This window comes from Podarcis erhardii (genome assembly GCF_964252035.2).
Source record: "Podarcis erhardii genome assembly, chromosome: 2".
NCBI classification, from domain to species: domain Eukaryota; kingdom Metazoa; phylum Chordata; class Lepidosauria; order Squamata; family Lacertidae; genus Podarcis; species Podarcis erhardii.
In genome coordinates, this window is record NC_138498.1 from 79,242,327 (window position 1) to 79,268,880 (window position 26,554).

The 26,554-nt window shown below is 38.8% G+C and overlaps 1 protein-coding gene across 1 annotated transcript in view; it reads left to right on the forward strand.

The window, feature by feature from the left end:
* Positions 1–26,554, forward strand: part of SYN2 (synapsin II) — a 147,748-nt gene that overhangs the window by 103,326 nt on the left and 17,868 nt on the right. Inside the window, exons 6-10 of the mRNA XM_081848235.1 lie at positions 9,436–9,498; positions 11,744–11,886; positions 17,227–17,301; positions 19,843–19,945; positions 24,296–24,445. Of these exons, the coding sequence (XP_081704361.1) occupies positions 9,436–9,498; positions 11,744–11,886; positions 17,227–17,301; positions 19,843–19,945; positions 24,296–24,445 (534 nt within the window). The remainder of the gene's footprint in view (positions 1–9,435; positions 9,499–11,743; positions 11,887–17,226; positions 17,302–19,842; positions 19,946–24,295; positions 24,446–26,554) is intronic.

Sequence of the window (26,554 nt, forward strand, 5' to 3'; positions counted from 1 at the left end):
AAATTTCCCACAGCAGCAAAGTTTAAACTTAAATAAACATTAAGTTAAACTAATAATTCAGTAGTATATAAGGTGAAAAAGAAACCTTATAAACTAAACAAAAATATTATTGTATAATTATTGCCATATCGAACCAAAGTATAGGTTTGTTTTTTCTTATTTAGTAAAAACAGAATGAACTACAAAGTACCATGTGCCATGTTCTCATGTGTATACAGGAGTAAGGAAACCCAGGGTCAAATTCCTACTAAGCAATGAGGCTCACTGGTAGCCCTTTAGTTTTTCACTATCTATCAGCCTAGCCTACCTCTTTGCTTGCATAGGCCTGGCAGAATAAAAATAAAGTTTTCAGCAGACATTTAAAAGTTGGCACAGAAGGTGTGAGTGTGCAGGTGGAGTGTATTGGCATTTTAGGTAAGACCCAGTGGATTCCAGCATGATGTGACTGCTTGTTAATTTAAAATTTGTCAAGGCCTTAGTGGTTCATCGATTGTCATCTCAATTCTTGAAATATATCCATTCTCCAGTTTGTGGTTTCTGATGTCGAATCATCTAAATGATTTCGAAAACAAAACAAAACAAAATATTTTCTGCTAAGCCATCTTCATTGTCACAAGCAAAATACAGATGGCTGAGAACCAGACCATCTATTGCTATCTTTTTAGTGCTTATAAACTGTTTATGGAACCTCAAGACTGCAAAATACATAATGATGCACAACTCTGAGAAAAATATGCCTGTGTTTCAGATGGAAAATCATTTGGAGCCTTGCTTAATTAATAAATAAGTGGAACTCATATTTGTATAGATACATTTTTTAGGTTTTTATTAGTTGGTTTGTTGACATTGGTTTTACTGTTTATATTGTGTTGTAAGTCACTTTGTATCACTTTTGTGACTATAGTGACTAAATAATAATAATAATAATAATAATAATAATAATAATAATAATAATAACCACATATTTAAAATTCGCAGCTAGATTTTCTCATGATATGCTGTAAATTGAATTTACATCCATTTTAACCACGGATCTAAACCCTAACTATAATACATGTTACAGATAGGTAGCCGTGTTGGTCTGCCATGGTCAAAACAAAATAAAAAAATTCCTTCCAGTAGCACCTTAAAGACCAACTGAGTTACAACACATTTATGTGTTTATAAACTGTTTATGGAACCTCAAGAATTTTAAATATGTGGTTGTTGTTATTATTATTATTATTATTATTATTATTATTATTATTTAGTCACTATAGTCACAAAAGTGATACAAAGTGACTTACAACACAACACATTTTTCACCTTCTCACCCCTTGCTTTTTCCTGTTAGACCTATTGCAGTCGTTAAGAGTCGTCAACAGGCTCATCGCAGCTATCTGCCAATCACCCATTCCCACCACCCTTCTGAGTAATACCCCTCCCCACCTTCTCACTATATAGAAAGGTCCGGTGACTTCTGTTTCAGTGTATCTGAAGAAGTGTGCATGCACACGAAAGCTCATACCTAGAACTAACTCAGTTGGTCTTTAAGGTGCTACTGGAAGGAATTTTTTTATTTTATAATACATGTGTATGACACAATGTGAAACTAGTGTGAAATTGTTTTCCAATCATTGGCTCTCCTTACTATTGTTTAGTTTTCTTTGAATGGAAAAACCAAATAAGGAAGCTACAACAGAAGAATAGTGCATATGAACTTTGTGTTGCATTCAGATAACCATAATGTTTCTGACCTTCAAAAAAGACTGATTATATCATTATCTCAGTATTTAAAACTTTCCCTTCAAGCCACAAATCCTCCAGAGAAAAATGTATTTCATTTTAAAAACTGGAGGAGTAAAGTTTCATAACCATTGTTGTTATAGGCCCAGAAGCATGACAGCTTCTTGTTCTAAACCACTCTCATAACTCATAACTTCTAGGGCACAACTCATAGACACATGAGTTGGGCACCTGCAAAAGTTAACACTAGCACTGACTTATGGAACTGTCTATGGTTAAGACCTGGATAATAAAAATGATGCTGAAACCAGGAAATTCTAAAGTGAAAAATATCAACGTACAAAATTTAGATGCTGCAGTAACATGACACATGTCTTAGATATTTACTTTTCCGATAAACTTCTTATTCAGTTTGGGCTACTGTTTATTTTTGTGATTCCCAGGATTCTCTGGGTGAGTTGCAATAGATCTGCAAGGGTTTTTGACTCCCAATTATTTTAGAGTAATAGCTACAAAATGACTTTTCTAACTAAATTATTCTATTGGAATGAAAATAGCTAACCCGGAGTGAACATTTGTGAAAGGACTGTGATCTTCCTTCAGTTCTGGGACTGAAAATAATTTCCTAGTCTTGGAAATTTCCTAGGCATTCTGTTCCATGTTCTTCAGTTCCAACTATGTCTTTTGCACATAGAACTGAGATTATAGTAAAGCACAAGCCATAAGTCTGACTACTCCTGTAGTAGGGGCATCCCTTAGCAACTGCTTCACATCTACACAGGCCTTCTGATTTAAAGTTTTTAACATCAAGATTGCCTTTGCAATGACCTTTTCCCTTTGTATGCTGTTCAGTGATATATCTAAAGATTAAGGAATGATAGTTTTTGCTTTGAAACACAAGAGCTGGTCTGTGACTTCCTTAGATGGATATGTCAAGCAGAGCATATTAGAGTTGATATACGAGGGACCCAGATATATCATGATTATGTTCACATGTCTTGCTTTTCAGACTAGCGAGTAAAGCTCACTTAACCAAAGTCTTACCTGATTTTAAAAATCACACAGATGTTAAGTCTTCAAGAGCAGATTATGAGCTATAAAAGCCATTGGGGGTAGTGTGGAAATATCTGTATTCTTTGGTTGCTGTTATTAGACAGCGATGGGAAATAGTTCCTACTGGGAAGACTATTTTAATGAAAAGGACCATGTTGATTTTTGAAGTAAAACCATGAAGACTAATAACCATTTGCCTTTGGATCACCATACGCCATCCCCCCTGCCCCCCAATTATATCCCTTTCTGTTCTCACTTGTTCTACACTAATTAAAAGTACAAGCAAACTGCAGTTTAATTGTATAAGCTAATTAGGGGAGAAAGGAAGAGTAATTATGGGTAGGGACAAAAAAACTCCAGCACCTGAGATATTTTCTGCCAGGCTCTGCTCATTGATGTAGACAGTAAGCAGTAGAATAGCAATAAATATAGTGACTGAGGAAACGAGTGTGCTGACCTTCATGTGCCAATCACACACAGAGAAAAACTGGATATAATTGACCTGTTTACAAGATAATGTCCCTGTCCGGACACAAGCTAATACATTTAAAAAAAAATAATCAAAAAAGCCAGAGGCTTTTTGTAACAGGATATCAGTCGTAGTTTAACTCTTATGTATGCTGCAATAGTTGCATTGCAGAGTTTAGCAATTTCAAGATAAACAACCTGATCCCATCCATTTCTGTTAGGAAGTAAGCCCCAGCGAGTTCACTGGGACATACTCCCAGGTAAGTGTGAGTAGCATCTCAGCCTAAGTCCCTCAAATACTTTGCCCTTGAAAATTGTAGCTGCACACTGAAGAAGACTTGTTAGACTTCGAATATGTGGGATAGGTAAACAGTCTGCCAAAGTATTTTTAGAAGGTATTCCGCTCATTTAATTCCATGCCAAACATGAGCAAACTCCCACTGTGAAAGTGTCCTAAGGTGTAGCTCATCGTAATTTTACTTCTTGACAGGAGTGCTTCACAATAATCAATAAAGCCTTTCATTTGTAAGAAATCCAGCTTTCAGACAAAACACTTTTCAGTCTGGTATTTAGGAATCTTTAGGTGTTCTCTCATGTTAACAATCACCCTTCATTTTGCACAGTGTAATACATGTTTACAATATCTTTCACCCACCACATCTCCAAGATCACAGCAACCATGAGCCACAGAAGTCAATGCAAAATTCTAACTTCATTGCACTCTCTCCATATATTCATACTCTCTGCTTCTTGTTGCTTAACCAGTTCCTGGTCTACAAGAGCATCTCGCCTCTTATTTCATGACGGCTTAACTTACTGAGAAGTCTTCATGAGTTACTTTGTTAGACTAACCACTGAATGTCATGTGGATGCTCCTTGGTTATTATTCCATAGTGATACACTTTCCACCTAATGTTAATGCTAATGTGATCCTCTTGGTGAGTAATGAGAGCCCCAGGAACAAATTTTCAATTTGGACAGTGGGGGCGGGGAAGCAGTTTGCAAAATTTGCAGTTGCAGTTTTTCAATAACAGTAGAATTAAAAGCTGCAATATGGGAATATTTACAGAGGATACAACCCAGTCTCCCACAGGTGCTCTTCCCATATGCAGTGAATTCCCATAGTCTCAACAGAACCCTGTTATAATTCACCAACCCACCGACTATGCATAAGTGAATGCCACCCATTGAGCCATTGGAAGGAACTGAGGCCTGTGTGCGCCTCTCATATCTCTGTCTACGGATCCCTCTCACCTCAGTAAAAGCTGTTCATGTGCTAGAACCTGGCATTTGTGTATAGATCTCCCATTACTCCTAATGGCATGATACATTGCACATGTGTTTGGCCATGTGTGGGAAGAGGTAGAAAATCTATGCTCTATTGAGTCTGTGGAAGGTTGCAGTTCTTCAGTTTATTTAGTTGTGATGGGGGGCGTGCGATTTCCATAAAGACATGCCTCTGCATGTAAATTCACTCTTATTTTATATTTCCCAGCTTTGTTCAGCTATGTGAACCTCACAGATACAGGACAAAAGTAATTTACACTAACTCAGTACGTATTAATGATGATAACCTTGTAATGTGAATTATAGGTTGGGAAGCACACTTTATCTAGAGAGGCATAAAATGAGAGTTTACAACCATTAAAACGATGAAAATGCAATTAAGTCAAAAATAAGGACATTCAGAAGTCTTATAGTACACATGAGACATAAATCTGCTGAGGATATCTGGTTATTTAGAAAAAAATAATTTGAAGAAACAAGCTTATTTAGTGCTAAATACAATATTTAAAGGTGAAGCAGTCCAACAAATCAAACACTTGACAGAATCAAGTATCAGAAAAGGTTGTTTTCAGGTTGCTGCTTGGCAATTTTAAGCAAGTTTCTTGCAGCATTGCTTTGCAAGTAGGAGAAAACATTGCTTACTTTGTGAAGAGTTTGAAATATGGATCTAAGTGCCCGGTTGTGGTAGATCATGCAATAGACATTGTTGGCTGTCATGGATATATTTCATGACTGTCTCCTGTTGAAAAGAACAAATTTGTTTAAAATTTAGCATTGCCAGGATATACCAAAACACAGCTAGTGAATTTGTTTAATTCATTCTGTACTGTTCAAGAATGATTAGCCCAAATGGAGTTGGAAATCAGACTATTTCACAAGTTTAATCATTGGAGTTTCTTTCTTTTTTTACTGTTTTATTGTTTGTGGACTCTTAGACCTATATTGGCTTCATGGGCTTCCAAGCATATTCCTTCCCTGTCATCATTCTGTAGTATATACAGATGCAAAACCACGTAGTCTATGAAAAATTTCTTTTGCTGGTGTATTAATATTTATATTAACAATTTCTGCAGTTTCCCAGGAGATAAAAAGTCCAGGGAACTGCAGAAATGGAACACTATTTTGTCTACAGAGGTCTACACACTAAAGGAGACAATAGATTTATCTATTGAAGAATGGAAGGGACTTGACGTAATGTTTTGTTCCTGAATAACAAAGCCTCTGTAGAGGAATTACAAGCTTTTTGGAATTAGAACATTTGTGCAGGAGAGCAGGGGAAAAAAAAAAAAAGAGGAGAAGAGAGAACAACAAGAACAACAAGAATAACAAGAACTGGACAAAGTTGGAAGATAGACCCCTTCCAAGATCGGACATTCGAAATCAAAGATGACCAAAAGACGGCAAAGACTATTAAAAAGATGGCAAAGCGGACTGGTGAAGGATTATGGCTTAGATGTGGGAGCTCCAGGACGACAGTAGACATTGACGGACATTGGGAACGCAACCGGGAAAGGGGGGAGGGAAATTTGGAATCCAAAGGGTGTTAAATTACACTTTATTCTTTTTTCTATATTTTTTATGTTAATCTGTATTGTATACTTAAGAGGGGAACTCGTGGAAGGGAACAGGTCGATTTTAGGGGATGGGAAAATATTTTTTAAAATTGGGTTAATGATAATAACTTTCAAACTTGGGGTAAGAATTTGCTGAATCTATTTGAAAGAAGTGGAATACAAGAAGGGGAGGGGAGGGGAAGTCCTGGAAAGATGACATTGAAAATAAGGCTTTAAATTCGGATGTTTTTCTTTTCTGTTATATTTGAAAATCTTTAATAAATATTATTTAAAAAAAAGAAATATTTATATTAACAAGTTAGAAAACTATAAAATTTGGCCAGTGTTGTAATGTAGGAGTTGCCAACTCTGAGCATCTGCAAAGGCCTTCGTTGGTGTTCCTGGGCAGGTACCCCGGAGTCTGAATTTTCATTTACAAAAAAGTAAGTCTCTAGCCCTTCTAGTTATCAAGCAAAATATGTGGCACCTTCCTGTGAAATAAACCAGCTTGGCTGCTCCTACCTGTCTGTGTTTTTAGCCAATGTGCGAAATTAGAGCTACTACTGATAAAGTGAGTTGTTTGGACACTAGTCAAGAGGAATCCCTGGGGTCCTAAAGAGCTGTTGCTTTACCCTCCCCTTTAGTACACCTTTCCTGTTTCTGTTTTATTTTCTAGTAGTCCTTGGAATCTCCGTATTTTGCACTTCCATTTTTCCTAGCAACCAGGATGCATCTTTCCTGTGGGGGATTCTTCTGAGATTAGGTACTCCCTAGAGGTCGTTGTCTGCAAAGGCTACTACAGAATAAGGGTGGGTGGGTGTTAAAAAAAAATCCCCATCCCAATTGGCAAATGCAAATGTGAAAAGTTTGCAAAGGAGGTATGCCTCCTGCTGTACAAAGCTGGTGTCCAGGTCCTCATGAAAAATGTCCAGTATAATTAGCTGACAGTACATTGCTATATTGAGACACAGGTGGCGCTGTGGTCTAAACCACTGAGCCTAGGGCTTGCTGATTGGAAGGTCGGCGGTTTGAATCCCTGGGATGTGGTGAGCTCCCGTTGCTCAGTCCCAGCTCTTGCCAACCTAGCAGTTCGAAAGCACATCAAAGTGCAAGTAGATAAATAGGTACCACTCTGTCGGGAAGGTAAACGACGTTTTTGTCCACTGCTCTGGTTTCGCCAGAAGCGGTTTAGTCATGCTGGCCACATGACCCAGAAAAATTGTCTGCAGACAAACGTCGGCTCCCTTGGCCAGTAAAGCGAGATGAGCAGCACAACCCCAGAGTCATTCGTGACTGGACTTAACTCTCAGGGGTCCTTTACGTTACCTTTACCTTTACATTGCTTTGTTGTTGTTGTTTAGTCATTTAGTCGTGTCCGATTCTTCGTGACCCCATGGACCAGAGCACGCCAGGCACTCCTGTCTTCCACTGCCTCCTGCAGTTTGGTCAAACTCATGCTGGTAGCTTTGAGAACACTGTCCAACCATCTCGTCCTCTGTTGTCCCCTTCTCCTTGTGCCCTCCATCTTTCCCAACATCAGGGTCTTTTCCAGGGAGTCTTCTCTTCTCATGAGGTGGCCAAAGTACTGGAGCCTCAGCTTCACAATATGTCCTTCCAGTGAGCACTCAGGACTGATTTCCTTCAGAATGGATACGTTTGATCTTCTTGCAGTCCATGGGACTCTCAAGAGTCTCCTCCAGCACCATAATTCAAAAGCATTGATTCTTCGGTGATCAGCCTTCTTTATGGTCCAGCTCTCACTTACATACATCACTACTGGGAAAACCATAGCTTTAACTACAGTGGTGCCTCGCAAGACGAACGCCTCGCAAAATGAAAAACTCGCAAGACGAAAGAGTTTTCCGTTTTTGAATCGTTCCGCAAGACGAATTTCCCTATGGGCTTGCTTTTACATGCTGGCGGTGGGGAGCAAAGCCTTTCGCCCCCCTCCGGCCTTCAGAAGAGGTCCAGGAAGGCCAGCGGGGGCCGAAAGGCTTTGCTCCCCACCGCCAGCATTTTAAAAGTGGTCCGGGATAGCAGGGAAGCGCGCTGTGCTTTCCCGCTATCCCGGACCGCTTTTAAAATGCTGGCCGTTGGGAGCAAAGACTTTCGCCCACCGCCAGCCTTCAGAAGAGGTCCTGGACCTCTTCTGAAGGCTGGCGGTGGGCGAAAGTCTTTGCTCCCCCCCGCCTGCCTTCAAAAGCCGTCCGGGATAGCGGAGAAACACGCTGCGCTTCTCCGCTATCCCGGGAAGGAAGCCAAAAAATAAACAATGACTGTACAGGGACCATTTTGTGTGTATTCAAAGCACATGTGGACCATTTTTTTATTGCCCCAGAAGAGGGCTGAATGAGGCGTAATGCAGTGGGGTGGGCTTATGCATGTTCCGCCAACGCACACAATCAGGGGGTGCCTGCGCTGTTGCTAATTTTTTGTTTTGCCATGTCTTCCACAGCAGCCATGTTGTGTTATGCTATGGCAGCCATTTTGATTGCATTTTGTGGAACCTAATAAATAAAATTGTTTAATTGTATCTCCTGCTTGTGGATAAGTATGCAGTTCATACATGAATGCAAGTAAATTGTTGATTGAAAATATAAACAAGTAAGTCTTTTGGAAACAGAAATAGCATACAGGCTGTGTGACAGCAAGCAACAATATTGGGAACTGGCCAGGGGCCACCAATCCAAGAACCCCCAGCTAACCAAAGACACTAGAAAATGCCATCATCACAATGGAAGGAAGGAGCTCCAGTCTTCTGACCTCTCTCAGGGTCTCAGGAGGCTGCTGCAAGTGGGAATTGATTGATGGCTTTGTTTTATAATTGCTACCCACTTAAGAATTTACTAATTGAAGAACAAGTTAAAAATTTATTAAGTAAATAAATATGTCATCCCTTTTATTAGCAGGGAATGGCTTGGCCCTTCTTGAACTTTCTGCTAGAGAAGACCATGTACATGTTGGGGAAATGTACTGTACATTTATGGATAAATTATTATTCTGCAGCAAGAACCTGTTTTTTAAAAAAAGATAATTGTCTGAGACAAAGTTTTAAGAAATATCTGAACTCGGTGCTTTTATGTTAAGGAGAGAGAAATTATGGCCTGGAAGACAATATATTCCTTGCATTATATAAAACAAAAGGCAAGTGTGAGAGCCCCGCACCATAGTAATGAGGACAGCCTGCCTGTACCAATTTGCCATATACAGACATTCAAGACAGGCTGAATCCCATCTGCCAAGCCTTCTAATGAATCCTTTATAACAGAGAAATATGACCTTGATAAAGAAATGTTCATTGATTAAGCAACCGTTTTTAAACTTGTGTTTCTTTCTTTCTTGCCCTCAGCTGACATTGCCAACATTTCCTGTTGTTGTGAAGATTGGACACGCTCATTCGGGCATGGGAAAGGTGCAGGTGCTATTTATCTATCTTGAGGGGAAATGGTGGAACTACTTTTTTTTAAAGAAAATGCTATGTAAACACTGCAGGCACCAAATTCTATAATGGAAGCATCTAAAACTTCAGGGCAGTAATTATGCAAATCCATTTTGAGACCCATGCTTAGAAGTCCATCCGTATGTATTTGCTTAATTTTATGCATATGCATAAATCCCCTGAGCATATAATCCTCTTGTAAAAGTCGGTGCTTTTCAAATTGAAAGATGCTTCAAAGAGTAAGAACTATTCTTAACTAAAAATTGACAAATTACCTATGCCAGAAATACTGTGCACCCGTGATATTTGTCCTCTGCTTTATATTATTTAACCTTTTAATAGTTTTATAATGAACTGGACTTTCACCCTCCCATCCATTCAGTCACTACATCTTCCATCCTGTTTACCTAGTCCTTCACCTCCTGTGCCCTTCCATTTAAACCCCACTTACCTGGCTGGAAGTCTAGCCAGCACCAAACAGCTTCAGGAAGAGGAAAAGGGGGGGCGTGCTCCATCCCTTCTCTAGCAAGAGGACACAAGGCCCCTAAATATGCCCTAAAACTAGTACATGAGCTACTTTCTTCATTTTATTAGTCACACACTCCCACACAGCCTACAGATATTGTAGTAGCCTTTGAAAAAAACTAAATTCCCAGGGGATGGGGCCACTCAAGCAACATACCAGATGCCAGGAGGGGAGGGACAGATTTTCTAACTTTCTCTCCCCACCCCTGGCCCCAGCTGTTTGCTGCTGCTAGACATAATATTCAGGTGGTTTAAATGAAAAGAAAGGCAGGTATTTGGGATTGAAGTGGGTGGGTGATAAAGGACTTCAACAATAATCCTTCTTTGGCTCAGGTTTTAATCAAAGATGGAGAAGTTTCTGATTTTGTAAAATCTATTATTTGAGTATTATAAGCCCTAAAAATAGTATATGAGCTACTCTCTTCGTTTTATTAGTCACCCATTCCCACACAGCCTGACTTTTCAGTATCATATTTTTACATCTGGCGTTCACTATCTACTCAGCATTTTCCATTCTAAAGGCCAACTTCTTCAATCAAATATGTACACATCCCTCAGAGTGAAGTATTTACTATGGGAGGTGGCGTCACAAGTGACAAAAGATCTTGGCACTAGTCTGTTGAACCTTTTAAAGAGAAGCTAACTGATTTAGTGAAATCCAAGCTCTCTCACTTAATTGGATTAGAATATACTCTGATGAACTAAGATAGTGTACTATACTGATTAAACATCCTTCTAAACCTAACCTTTTAACGTTTAGAGAAGAACAAGCATTTTACATTTGCTTTTGTTCCATTTTCAAGTCTATACCCAAACATCTTCCACAAAAGAATTTGAAATCTCATCTCTTCTATGCTGAGATCTACTAAAGTGCATAGTGAAAGACTTCATTGTATTCTATTGTTGAAGGGAAAGTAAGCTGGAGAAGTCAATACTTTATATGTAAAATTGTATATGTAAATTTTAGATGTAAGAAGATAATATAATTCTTTGAATCAATCTACTTTCATACCATTCCTCTGTTTTTAAAATATTTTATTCTTGAATTTGAAACATTGCCAACTGTCCTAAATGCCACCATTTGTTTCCTTACAGAGAGGTCCTAATTTTTTATTGTATTTTCAGATTGTCTGTAAACATGTGCTTCTGTACCCTTCATTGATACTGCTGGGTCAGTTTTACAATAAAGCATTGCTAGAAATTAATTGTCTGCATAAAGACATATTAGAGGGAAAATGTGTTGTAGATATTTATATAAATCAATAAATCAATAATAAGTAGGGATGTTCAGTGATGTCATTCTCTGTCTCAACTTATTTCCTTGTATAAAAGTGTGGTTGTCCCTCATATAAAGATGCTTGCTTTGCAGGGACACCATTTAAGGTTGGGGTTGAGCAGGTGACAATGAACAGCAATATACAGAACTGATTTCAAGGAATCCACTGAAATCTGGGCATTTTCCAAACATCATTTTCTGTCCTGGGAATAAATATGGCGGGTGGGGACTGAATTTTGATACGTTTTGTACATTCGCATGTTAGATTTCACTAAGTTTAAGGGGAAATGTTGAACAAAAAATAATATAAACTTGTTAAGTAAGTTCAAGAAGTAGAGTTTTCTGTATAAGTAAACCTAACAGTTCTAATCTTATTCTTTTTGTCTCCCCATGCTATAAATCTATGGCTAATAACAGGTCAAGGTAGACAACCACTATGATTTTCAGGATATAGCCAGTGTCGTAGCACTCACTCAGACCTATGCCACTACTGAACCCTACATAGACTCCAAATATGACATCAGGATCCAAAAGATAGGCAACAACTACAAAGCATACATGTGAGCAAACATTCTGTTGTTTTTTCATTTTCAGTTCCATCAGCTGTAAAGCAGGTAACACCCAGACTTTATGGCCTTGCATGAAAGCTCACCATTATCCCAGTGTGGAATCTACAGTGCATCAGTAATACTGTGAATCAGTGAGTAAAAAAATGGGGATTCTTAAAAAAAGGATATTAAGAAATTGAGAAATTCGTATTAGAATAATTTATCTTTTAAAGTGATGTGCAGTAGAATGCAAACAAAACTTTATATAATTCCTGAACATAAAAACAAAACAGAGGGATTCTGCACAATAAATTAAAAAGACAGGGATAGCTTGAAGAAACATCCACTGGAAATTGCCCTAGAGTTATTTTCCATATTTCAAAATAACCACAAAATCCTAAAAGGGGGGGGGGGGACAACTCTCTTTTCAAGATTTTTTCCTTGCGAACAGACAAGCAAATTATTATTTATGAATCACATTGAAAGGTTACTCAGAACAGTTATCTGTTCTGAAAAGTATAATGTATAATTCTCAAATTACTTGCCATAAGGCAAACCAAATATGTAAGAAGTTAGATTCTGAACCAGGCTGTTGATGAAAAACTCTGCAAGACTATGCAGAACTCCTTGTTAATCCAAAGGCAATGTGTCTAATTCTCTACTTTGTGTAAGGTGATGTTACATAATATATTTTTACAAAATGACCCACTGCCAAGTGATTTAGGAAACATAACTCGTAAATTCAGTCCATTGTCTTTAGCCAGTATAGAAGCAATTTCCAAGCACATGGTTTGTAGGCGTTTTATAAGTTTCTCTACTGAATACCTATCAATAAGCGCCTAGTTGTTATTGGCTTGTGATAACACAAAAGTGGGTTTTCCCACTGATGGTACTGGTGTTATAGAATGCACTCCCTGCTGTAATAGGAGAAGGGCTGTCCCCATTGGCATTCTGCTGGCTTTTGAAGACACACCTGTTTACACAGGCATTCCCTTGATCTCCCGGCCCAAGTCTCCAGCTTTCATTACTGTGTGTTTTAATGGGATTGTTTTATTGAGTATTTTAATTATGGCTGCTTGTAACCTGTTTATATACTTTTAGAACGTTTGGAAACCTATTTCAGCACTAGATGGTATATGCGTTATTAAATAATCATAAAAATAATACTCAGGATGAAAGGAAACAGATTTTACTAGGACATGATGAAAGCCCATTTCATCAGAGGCATGATAAGTGATTCTCAGTTGTCATATATATATGCATGTTTAAAAAGGGTAATGTAAGGGTTGCAGGTTATGTGACAACACCATAACAAATATCATTAGCCTTTTAGGTGTCACAATATAGGTACCCCACCCCCACTTACAAACAACCCATTTTTGTGCAACCACATTTGCACAGGCTACCGTGAAATATAAATAAATAAATGGACTGGTCTTCCCTCGCTTGTGGATGCTGCCTGAGCAAGGAAAGGCTTTCAGTTAACCAGCCGGGCGGGAGGTGCCTTCCCCCGCCTCCACTGTGCATCCACACACCCCATCTGGTGGCGGTTCCGCTGGGCATCCTTCTCAGCCCTCACCCTCCATGGCCAGCTGCTACTGTCAGACGCACCGGCTCCCTTCAGGGAAGCAGGGAAGCTCAGGACAGGTGGAACACAATCTCACTTATGTGTGGAGGTTCTGGAACGTAGCCTGTATGTAAGTGGGGGGATGACTGTACTTTTGTTGGTCAGGGTCTGCATAAGAGTAGAGCAGGCAGCAAAAGGTTAGGTCCTCTTCAGGAAGTAGCCATGGCCAATCGGGGGGGGGGGGACACCTTTATTTAATCTTTAACCTTTAGTTAAATTTAGGTAGCTACTGAATCATTTAGAATATTATGTCGCTTTTCCCAGCCCCAAGAAGCTGTCAGAACGGCTTGCAAAAGAGTCTCACAATACTATATATGGTTTCTGGACTACAGCTGCCCTCATCATTGACCATTGACCATGGAACTGAGGCTAATGGAGTTTTAAGTCCAATAACATCCAGAGGGGCCACAGTCGCTGCCATAGTTGGGTCAAACCCGGAAGATGTCCCATTTAGATTTGATGCTGAATTTTCCCCAAATTGGCTTTTCTGAGAGAGTTATGATGTGATCCAGCAGGTTATCCTCCATGCCGGTGGCTGGGATCAGGGTAATTTCCTTTTCTGCAAAACTCCTGTAGACGCAGTGAACTGCATAAATTGGAACCTCCCTGCTGCCCCTGAGAATTTATATGGCAAGGCAGAGGCTACAAGGCTAATGTGTATGTTTAGATGGGCCTGTTTCCTGTAGCAGTATAATTGAAAATGAAGCAGCGTCATAAAGATTATATTTCCTGTGAACTTGGGAACAAGGTCTTTATTGTATATAAAGAGAGTTTGAGAGAGTTTTTAAAGGATACTGAAGGAGTAACTAATCTACATTAAATGATCTTGAGTGTGTACCCATTACTGTCATCCCATTTGGACCCTACCGTTTCATTTAATTCCACACTTTACAGTCTCTTTCTATTATTATAGTAACACGTTGTGGAATAAATCACATGCTCTATTTCCACGGTCTGTTTAGTGCAGGCATTCAATTCAGTTCTCAATGCTTTTATTGCATTCGTTGTCTTAGCTGCAATGACTACATAATTCAGTTGGTTTCCCATTTCTGTTTTATTGCTTGTTTTCATTTCAGCAAGTTCCTAAGTGCATTGAATAGTTCTGTCATGTCTGTTAGCCCAGCTGAACTTGACTCGCCTCATCCTTCTTCTGTAGCGCAGCTTTGATGCATATTTGTAAATGCCGTTCGTCTGACTTTTCGATTCCACTACCATTCATAGTGATCATTTTAGACATCCATGTTATTTTTGCAACATGTTTTAGAATGTTTGGTTGAAATAGGGAGGAAGAAGCTCACTAACCCTGTCCAAACACGAAGAGGAGCAAGTAGGAAGCAGTGGGAAGAGAAGAATTTCCTAGCTATGGATCCTTGTAAGAGTAGCTGGATACAAAAGCATTAAGAACATTGATAAGAATTTCTCCTCCACTAATAAGTGCCCTGAAAATCTACAGCCCTGCTGCTAAATTTTAATTATATGTGTTTCCATGCCTTATCCTTATAATATTATGCAGCAGATGTGGAACACAGTTGTCCGGTTCTCATGTCACAGTAAGCCAGACCATGGCTTGATGTGGACATGCAGGCTCCTGTAAAGGAGATCATGGCTATTTTGTCCCTCTCTGGTCAATCATCTGCTGCACTGCACTAAGACATGCTTTGACTTAGCATGACGTCTGAACCTGGAGCCATGGTTTACATCTCCTGAACAAACCACAATACATAAACGAGAGCACAAACCTTTGTTAGAGCTCGAGATTACTCTGGAGAGTTAAACCATAAGCCTGGTCTCGGATGTCGCACTTAAGCCAAAATCTGGCATACCTTAGCACAGCAGCAGAGAAGCAAAATGGCTGTGATTCGCTTGCACAGAGCCTGGGCTTATGGCATACAGCCATCATTTGGTTTATCATGATACACAAATCAGGCCAGTATGGCTTGTGTAAATGTAGCTTTGGGATCTTGTGTGAGTTGCAAGTGAAGCAGGGAGATTCAGTCCAGGTTAATAACAAGAATAGCAACAAAAGACATAATAGTCATTGCCATTTTATTGGAAATGTTCCAGGGATTGGGTGCAACTAACCTCTCCTCAAAACGCAAGGGTACGTATAGAAGGACCTCTGAAGATGCTCTCAGAAGTTCAGAAGAACTCACGTGGGAATAGGTTGCCCTTTAGCTGCCTAAATGTCTAAGCTGTGTGGGATTTTTAAGGTTAATACCAGCACTTTCAACTGTGCTCAGAAATGGATCAAGAGCCAATAATACCATATAGTGATTAAAAAATGATGGTTCTTAGGACCATATAATGTTTTTTTTCTAAACAATATACCCACAGTTAAAATTGTTCAAGTTCTACATCAATATTGTCACTGTTCACAAACCATGGCCTCCAATACAATGGTAAACATATTTTTGCAAGAAGTTGTTGTGTAGTTAGTTTTTCCATTTCATACCTGTACATTATTTTCAGTTATGATTTATCAAGGGAAGGGGGGTGTCTAGCAGAATATTACAAACTGAGGGTTCGTCCAAACTTCCACTTCCCCCCAGGGAAACCCAGTCTTTATTGCTAAATCAGAAATGCCTCAGAAGTATGGGACAAGTGGAAAATCTCTTGGACCTGTGCTTTCTAAGCATGGGGCAAGCAGCAGTGAGGATGAGCCCTTAGAGACAATTTCCTTTGACTTTCACAGTTTAATCAGGGTTAAAAATGAACTTGGTCCATTGACTCTAAATCAACATGAAACTTTTATTACGCTTCACAACTTCAGATATATTTAGTCAATAGCTTGATATTCCACAGCTGGTTTTCATTCGTGAGTGTGCTTTTAACACAAGCACAGAATATCGAAGAGCCTCCACAGGAAATATAAGCTATTTTAGAGTTTTAAATCTACTATCTAAATATCACTGTTGTAATCTTCTGTGGTGTTATGTTGTAGCAGGTAGAGAACTCACATTATAGGTGACTTACTATATGCCAGCTATCAGATAACTAGGATATAGTATTGAGTCAATCCAAATACCACAACTCCTGCAAATGTTTAAAGATTCCTACATATGGATATGAATATAAATGCATCGCTGTTTCAAGGAAACACCATGGGGTGAAAAGGAAACAAACACAGTAGGAACAAAATTGCACTCATGTTGGATTTTCTCATATTACCTTGTCTTTCTCCAAAACCAATATACTAAAGCCATAAATTTATGTATTAATATGGAAAAAACACACTGTTCTAAATTATAATCTGTTCTATAGATTCAGACCCCACAGTGTGATGATGAATAGTAAACCTCTGTATAAAGTCACATAATTATTGTTACAGAACACAAATTAAGGGTCAAGCCCATGTTACTATTCTGCATACAGCAGAGAAGTTCTCACTTTTAGCACAGCTGCACTAAGTTCAAATTCATAATTTTATTCTTTAAAAAAATATATAACTTATCTGAGTCAGGAAAGATAGCTATGGGTTGGTTCAGTACACAAATAACATTTATTTTCATGAGTGTCTTCTTTCCTGCACACATCAGATTTAAATGCACTTATTTATTTGGGGAGGTAGTTGAATATAATATTTGTTTCATTTAAATCTTTTTGGAAGTTCCTTTGCATGCTATTTCTTTTTTAAAAACCCCCCCAAAAGTTAGCAATTAATAAGCTAATGATAAGAACAAAGAGGTTGGTGTAATGCTTGCTAAAACATTTATATTTCTCCACAGGAGGACTTCAATATCTGGAAACTGGAAGACAAACACTGGATCTGCAATGTTGGAACAAATTGCCATGTCAGATAGGTAGATGAGTATTGATGCAATAAGAAATCATGGATGTGCCTAATTGGAATAATAATAATAATAATAATAATAATAATAATAATAATGGGAATACAACTGAATTTTTTAGAAGTGTTGTGGTTGTTGTATGTGCAGCACCAGCATACTTTTGCTAACGTTGCATCTGCTCAAAGTTTGAGTGGATGGAGAGCAGACATTTAAGGGAGAAACTAGCCCTTTAATAGATTCTCTGAGAATTCATTATCCAAGAGCTTCTATCTTTCTCTCTCAGCTTTTGCTTTCCATTGCCATTTATATTCTTACTTGCATGGAAAACACTGAAAAATTCTTTTTTAAAACACTGATAAACTGTTTAAAATCAACATCAACTTGATACCAATAATGTTAATGTGTTCCTCCACTCCATTCACCTTTGCCCTCTTCAGTCATTCTCTACACATACAATGCATGAGTTTGAGAAAGAGGGTAATGGAACGAGTCTCAACTTCATGTGTCCTGCTTGCCTTCCTGACATTCATGTGTATAAGCTATGTGCACATAAGTGTGCCTTTTGTGATCTTCTGCAGAGAGGGTTGAAAATTCTGCTGTCCGTGCACCCCATTGTTAAGCTCTTGGGGGGGGGTCTTATTCAGGTCACAATGTTTCAGGACTTCAAGATACTAGATTATCAGCTTTGAAAAAAGAAACCCAAACATTTAGAACAGCTAGTTCATGTTAACAGCTTATAACAGTAGGTGTTCTATGCTCCAAGGCCAAAAACAAGAGTTTTCATGCATGACTTTATTAAAGCAAGCTTTAAAATTTCATATCTGAGCTTGTAAGCTATAACCCAGTCAATTGCAATTGTTGAGATGACAAACATAAGTGAGATGCATATCATATCCTGAAAGGTGGAAAAAGGCAATAAGACATAGCTTCCGGAAAACAGTAAAGTGAGAAGATTATAATTCCACATCTTGAAGGTTTATTATGGAAAATGTTGACCAATTTATTCCTACCCCTTTCAGAGGGCCAAACTAGATGTTACAAAGAAGATGTATGGAATAGTTTCCATATATATATATATCTATATATCTATATATCTCTATATCTCTATATATATCTCTGAAATTCAGGAGAAGAGGCTGTTGAATCCCGTTCTCCCCACCAGCTGCTTTCCACCACCACCAGGACAATTATAAACTGTAGTTTGGCCATAGAGTGTGAGAACAAATGAGAAGTACCCTTTTGCCAAAGTGGCAAAAATTGGAAGTGGCCCCTTTGGTGTATGTTAGAAATTGTATGCTTTGGATCTGCATTAGATTGCCTGACTCCTAAAAACAACAACACTATGCATACATGTTTTTACTGAGCAGCCTTTAGGCTCAAGGCAAGCCTTCTGTTCTCAATATTTGTTTCCATGTGTGGCTATTTTTTCAGCTTTATGCATTGTATATGAAAACTGACTTCAATAAGATCTTCTGAGTGTTTCTTTGGTTTCATAGGAATAGCCTTTCAAAATAAGGTTCCTTTGTTTGGTTTGGTTTTTCTCCAGATTTACCATTAAAAGAAACAACACTTCTCCTAGATTCAAGAGACTATAGCACTTTACAGCAAGAATGGCTTATAAACAAATAAAGCCAATTATGACGGTCAGCACTTCTACAGATGTTGAATTTGACATGCATCCAAAAAACAACTTCAGAAATGAAGTCATACAAGAAATAAGCCACTCCTTTCATTCCACAAGATTTCATCAATAATAGTTCAGACCATTTTTGCAAATGTCTGTGCCTAGCTTTTTTATTTAAAGAGAAACCATTCTACTGGAGCAGATTTCAATTAGTAACAACGATAGATAGCAGGATAACCAGTGTGGTGCTCTGCAGATGTTGTTGAACAACCGTTCCCATAATCCTTGACCACTGGCCATGTTGACTGAGTCTGATGAAAGCAATTGTCCAACAACATCTGGAGGACACTTCTTTGTCCTTTAAGGGTATTCAATTCAAAGCACATCGCGTTGGTTTGGGTAAGTCTGACTTCCAATCAAGCAGGTTTAGCATCACAACCAATTTTCAGGCTGCTTACCATGTTACACAGTGGCAAATGCCTGTTTGACCACATGTACATGCACCAGGGACCTTCAGTCAGTGCTAATTACAGCTTCATGTGATGATATGGTAGAAATGACCATGCTTTGCTGTTTGCACATGTTGTACTTTTATGGTTCGGAATATAATGCTTTATGTTACAGTCCCATTAAAAGAAAGCCTGACACTGAACTGAGGGCATTAGGATAAGTGAAGTTGCCAGGGTGAGGGCAACTCAGAAGCACAAAATATCAGATGTCTCAGATCTGGTTCACTTATGCAACAATCTCCCTTAATGAGCAATTTGATCATCAGAAATATTTGGAGAAAGTTATATAAGAGCTAATGTGGTGATGATTTGTATTAGCACCAAGGCACGGTTACAATCTAAATTCAAACTTATATAGCTAGAACACGATTGTGACAAGATCATGCTTTTGGCTAAAGTGAGCTTCTTTTCACATTCCAGGTACAAGCTCTGGATTGACAGCTGTTCAGAGATGTTTGGAGGTTTGGACATATGTGCTGTCAAAGCAGTTCATGGCAAGGATGGGAAGGATTATATTTTTGAGGTGTGGTATATGCTTTTCCTCTGCCAGCACTTTTGTTGTTGTTGTTGTTGCTGCTGTAAGATATTAAGGAAAACCTCTGCTCCTAAAGATTACACTTGCCTTTTTTTTGCATATTGCAGTAAATGGCACTGCTTGTGGGAAAGCACAACTGTTTCATGATGTGGTGTAAGCTTGCTTCTGAATAGGATCAAAATACTTGCATTGTATTTCCCTAATCCTTCTGCTTTCCATTTAAGTGAACACACCTCTACTGCTTTAGTGCAAGATTTATAGGCCACCTTTTCCCAAGAGAAATCTCCCCAAAATACATCTTTATATAAAAATAGAAAATAAGGATACAGTAATATTCTTCCTCCCCCCCTTTAAAAAAGTATCCTGCATTATAATTAGATAAAACATACTATTGTATGCTACTGAACAGTCGAATGTCTGTCCCTGATAGTTTGTGGGATAAACAAATGTTCTTTAATTCATGCAAAGCACATACCACTTTGGATTACTTAGCAAACAGGATGAGTTCAAAGTTTGGTAAGTCCATCTGCCCAAGGATGCAGACTTTGGCTTGGGTCCAAAGGTTTCTAGTGGAAGCAGAAGGACACTTTACTCACATGAGTAGATTTTCACAGGTCTCCTCCCGATGCTGCACGCCATTCCTAAGGCTCTCCCAACTCTTAGGACCAGTTTTTTCAATGAGGCACTTGGGCTGTAGCAGGAACAAGAGGTCAGGAAAGCCATATTCCATCAGCAGAATGTTGCTAGCTTTTATTTTATTAATGGGATTTACATAAACTCATCACAGTCATAATAAGCTCATCACAGTCAGGGTTCAGGCTTTGTTATGGGTTGGACTGAATGAACCTTGGTCACCCTGATCAAGACCGTATTATTATTACCGTACTTGATCTCTCAACAGCTTTTAATGTCATTGACCATGATATCTTCCTTTACAAGCTCTGTGAAATGGGAAACAGGGGCACTGTTCTCCCTCCAGTTCTCTCCCCAGGATTGGTTTCATTGGATAGCTTTGGACTATTGTCTCAGAGCCCCTGGGTGTCATGGAGTGGGGTGTCTCAGGATACAATCCTGTCCCTATGGAATTTGTGAAAATTTGGAATAAAATTGTATATTTATGTTAAAATATCAATAAAAAATATTATTAAAGTACAATCCTGTCCCTAGTGCTATTTAACATCTACATGAAGCCACTGGAAGTGGTTTTGGGAGTTTTTGGTGAGGTATCATCAGCAAACTGAGTTTGCTGATCATACCCAGCTTTATTTCTCTATAATGCATGAATTAAGAGAAGCTGTGCAAGCCTCTCCTATGCCTAGACTTGGTGGTGGGCTGGATAAGGGCCAGTATCCTGACTCACTCCTGACTTTGGTTGGTAGGTTCCTTAATCTGAACAATTGGTCAATGACCTACTTTGCATGGGGTTTTTCATTCCCATAAACAGTAGGTTCCATCTTAAAAATCACTTTTTCTCTGCAACATTGTTGAGTAGGTTTTTAAATTTCACCATGAAAACTCTGGTTAAGAGAGAGACCAGTGTAGATAAGGGATAAGGAATCTGTAGTGCTCTAGATGTTACTGGACACCAGTTCCCATCATCTCAAGCCAGCATGGAAATTGGACGTGGATGGTGGCAGTTGGGGCTCAGCAAATTCTAGAGAGCCACAGATTCACCTCACTCTGATTTAGATGATTAATATATATTTCCACTTCTGATCTGCTTTCTGTAATAAGCATGCACAATTGTTTTCTCTAGCTCATAAGTGTCATGTGAATTGTTTGCTGTAGGGGGATTCAGCATGTTTTCTATTTGCAGGCCAACAGCATGTGCTGTAGGGACGCAGGTGGCGCAGGGACGTGGGTGGCGCTGTGGGTTAAACCACAGAGCCTAGAAATTGCCGATCAGAAGGTCGGCAGTTCGAATCCCCATGACAGGGTGAGCTCCCGTTGCTCGGTCCCTGCTCCTGCCCACCTAGCAGTTCAAAAGCACATCAAAGTGCAAGTAGATAAATAGGTACCGCTCCGGCGGGAAGGTAAACGGCATTTCCATGTGCTGCTCTGGTTTGCCAGAAGCGGCTTAGTCATGCTGGCCACATGACCCGGAAGCTGTATGCCGGCTCCCTTGGCCAGTAAAGCAAGATGAGCACCACAACCCCAGAGTCTGTCACGACTGGACCTAATGGTCAGGGGTCCCTTTACCTTTACCTAGCATGTGCTGTTATCCCCTTCATTTCTTTTTCTGGTTCTGGTCTCCTAATCTTATGACATGTTACTTAACCCCTTCTGTCTGCCCAGAATTTTTTGTTTGTTTGTACTTTTACAGTGCATTTCTTTATTTGTCTACTGAAAAGTGAGCTCAATGAGGTTCAGTCATACTTTCTTCCAAGTAGACTTACCCTCAAGTATTTGTGTACAAGATTGCAGCTTCAGGCTTATTATTATTATTTTGCAAACTATCTTTTACACATGTCTCAAGGCAATTTACAAGCATGCAATAAAAACAACCATAAGTAGATTTAAAAGCAGTACAAAAACAACTTAATATGGTTTCAAATACAACACAAATTAGCAGCTAAGACCGTTTCTTTAAAAGAACACACACCAACATTTTAGGTTGATATTTTGTTATATATCATGTATATGGGGGGGGGGAGGATTGTGTAACATATTATTACAGTAGACCCAAATGATTTCATCCAATTGTCCAGTGGCCATAATCTCTTGCCAAATTAGGTTCACCTAAACCCATGCTTAACTCTCCCTTGTATTATGAATTATGGCTCTTTTAAAAAAGTGAGAGAAAAATAATAATCTGAATCTATTCTAATAATTTCGTAAAGGTAAGTATGTGGGGTCCCAAGCTATAAAGATAAAAATAAACCAGTTCAAGTGTCATTCTTTCAGATGAACTTTAATAATAAACTTCTAATGAAAACTACAACAAAAATAAACTTTTTCTTCCGGGGAATGTTTTATAGAAACCTTGAAGCTGCAATTATATCCAAATGAGGTATAGAAGATAATACTTGACTGTTCAAATGATAATTTTAGAAACCATTAAATTTGCTTGCAGACTAGTTACATAATCCTAGCTTTATTGTTTGGCATTAAAGCTTTTGTTGGCATGGATAACTCAAAAGTAGTTGTGGAGCAGCAATAGCAAAAATAATAATGGTGATCAGAACAGCTGATACCTCTTGCCCATTTGTTCACCATTAAAAAAATCAATTATAAACACAAGTAAGTAGTTCATTACTGTTGTTATTAGGGATTATTATCTTACTATCCTCAGAAGTAGATGTGGAAATTTTAGCCTGTAAAAGCCAGGCATGATCATTATAGATAATTGCTGGTCTGCTGAAATTTATTACAGTGTCTTGATCTTTTCTTTAAATACATAGGGTAGTTCTGCTGTGGCCAGAAGAATATTAGGATGGTGGAGAAATGTCATAATTCTGAACTTTAGCTCTAAACCACACACTTCTATACATACTCCTTTACGTAACACTATTGTTCATCCACTGTGTTGTAACTGTTCCTGGGACATTGTGCTTGATGCACACCAAGCTGGACTGTAACAACCTGGGCCAGTTACTGATCTGGTACTATTCTGCTGATCCAGTTTCTCTATGACATCTTCAACCCCATGGCCATAGGTCTTGAAACCAATACGTATTCCAGTAAGCATTCTGTGTCCACTCCCCTACCCAGTACTTTCGCTTTATTAAATAAATAATGTTCTCTTTGGCTGGGGAGCAAAAGTTGTGAGGATATGGCTGTTTCTAATGCCCCACATAGCCGCACATAAAAAGAGCAGGTGCTGTTGCCGGAGCTTTCTCAGTGTTCAGTGTGTCCACATAGTCAAGGACAGACATTGTCTGATGCCACATCATATCACAACCATACCACATCAAGGAGCCATGCCACATATTCTCCCAAAGATCAGTTGAAATCACCCATCCAGTTTTTCTTGCAAGATACTTTTTTAAATTCTACTTTGGCTTAGTTTCCTTCCCATGTTACAAAAGAAAAATTGAGTGGCTTCCACAAATCTCCTCACCTTTCCTGATGAACAAAACTGAGATTTGGACATAGAGAATTTTAAGATTTTATAATAATAATAATAATAATAATAATAATAATAATAATAATAATAATACCCTGCCCATCTAGCTGGCTTTCCCCAGCCACTCTGGGTGGCTCACAGCATATATTGAAATACTGTACTCGATTTATTTACAATCATCCACAGCACAATATGGATAATGGTCTGTAACACAGCATAAACAAATTACTAAAATGATATTTCACTGCCTAATCAGCTTTTGTTTCTTCTAGGTTATGGATTGTGCAATGCCTTTGATTGGTGAGCATCAGGTTGAAGACAAACAGCTTATTACTGAGCTGGTTGTAAGCAGAATGAACCAACTGTTGTCTAAAACACCTGTACCATCTCCTCAGAAACCAACTGCCACTCAGCAGCCACAAGTAAGGAATGCAGACACTCTTCATAAACACATGCAGGATTTCAGTAGATAAATGTCATGAGGATTCAGGATGTGTTGAGCTGTTGTTATTAGGAGGAAGCGGATAGTAAAAATGGAGTGTGTGTTTTGTGCTTCCTTAGAACAGAATTTCAAGCATCATATATTTAAAATATCCAAGCAAGAGCTCATCAATAAAGTTGCGACATTACTTTGAGCATATAAATGACATTAAAGGTAGGTTTCTGAATATGTTACAGTGGGATAAGCTGAATCAACAGTCTTGACTTCGGTTTGCTCCAATGTGCTTTGTTTTCACTCAGTTCTCATCAAGGCTGGTACAAAGGGCTCTGTGCATCCATGGTTTTGTGGCCATGCTGGTTTTACTTTTATTTCATTTATTTAAAATGTTTATATGCTGTCTTTCCCAAGCTCAAGGCTGTCAAAATGCTATGAAATACTGTGAAACTGTAAATAAAGATATAACAACAATGTAACTTAGCAACTAAAAATATTCCCAAGACAACTATGCAATCAAATCAGCCTCCAGAAGCCACTCAAGTAGTTTGCAAACTTTATGGAAAGCAATAGGCTCAGTCATTCTAGAGTCAAAGCAAACTGCAGTAAAAGCAGCAGAGTCTGATCAGATGAGTTTATAACCAGCATAAGTATTCATAGTTGGTGGTCATTTACTCCGAGGTCAAAAAGAGAAAGAAAGAGCTCCTAGTTGTCCACAATTTCTTTTTTGCACCTCTAACATGTTCCAACTGGGATCTGTTCTTAGATTGTGGAAGTCAGTCTAGTATGCTAATAGTCAAATATTTTCACTTGGGGAAAAGCCCAATAGATGCGTTTTGTTTCCTGCTAAGACTTCAAGGGCCTTTCCTCATGTTATGCTTCTTATGTGAAAACTACTGGAAGAATTTCAGTATAGAAAGTGATTCACTGCATGGATTGCCCCTGTCATCTAGAAAGTTCCCATGCCATTGTTAGCCATTTCCATGGTTGCCCACTGGTATAGAAACTCTACATGATGGAAGTGTTCCATATAGCTAGTCTTCTGTGGCCACCATGCAGAGGCTGTTTCCTGTGGCCTCCATATTTTGTAAACGTGTCATGGAGACTGGACCTGACAGAACCTCCCATCAGGTTTAGTTTACTACTGAACCAAAAGAAAGAAAAAGGTTAGTTACTGACTTTGGTTTGATGTTCTTTCTGTTGTCCATCTGAATCTACCTGTTTTGCATGCATTTCATTTCAGCAAGCACATCTAATATGAAGGGACTCGGTTAACTCTTGCTCCTGGTTTGTGATTCAGAACTTCAGTTGAGACAATGAGCAATAGTCTGTGTTTTTGTGTCTTATTTTGCTTTGATTTCAGCCATTGACTGTTTTGGGGTATCACAGAAACATCTGGGATCACAGTTTATTGATTCCTAAGCCTAGCTTAGGTTGAGCCAGAAAATGTAGAGCTATTATCTTGCCACATCATTGCTGTGGCGTTTCAGAATATGCACGCAACTGATGACCACATACCATCAATCAATCTATCAATACCCTTTTCATTACTTCTTCATGTTAGTCATCACCTCTCATCGTGATCAGGTCTGGAGGGTGGGGATAAATTTGAAAGAGAATTAACTCCTGGAAGATACCACCCTAGTGCAGAGTGATTCGACTGTAGACCATAGTTCTGTGAATACAGTGGTACCTCTGGTTACATACGCTTCAGGTTACAAACTCCGCTAACCCAGAAATAGTACCTCGGGTTAAGAACTTTGCTTCAGGATGAGAACAGAAATCGTGCTCTGGCTGCGCGGCGGCAGCAGGAGGCCCCATTAGCTAAAGTGGTGCTTCAGGTTAAGAACAGTTTCAAGTTAAGAACGGACCTCTGGAACGAATTAAGTACTTAACCCGAGGTACCACTGTATAAGTGTGTGTGACACTTTTCGGGGGGGGGGGGAGCTTCAAAGAAGCAATGGAAAAATAAATTGTGCTTATGGTAGCTGCTAAATGGCAGTAATTGGACTGAAGTGATATGATGCAAGTTTCAAAGCAAGCAAAAAAACTATTTATATTCTCAAAAGGGGCCCACAGCAGTTAAACAATTGAA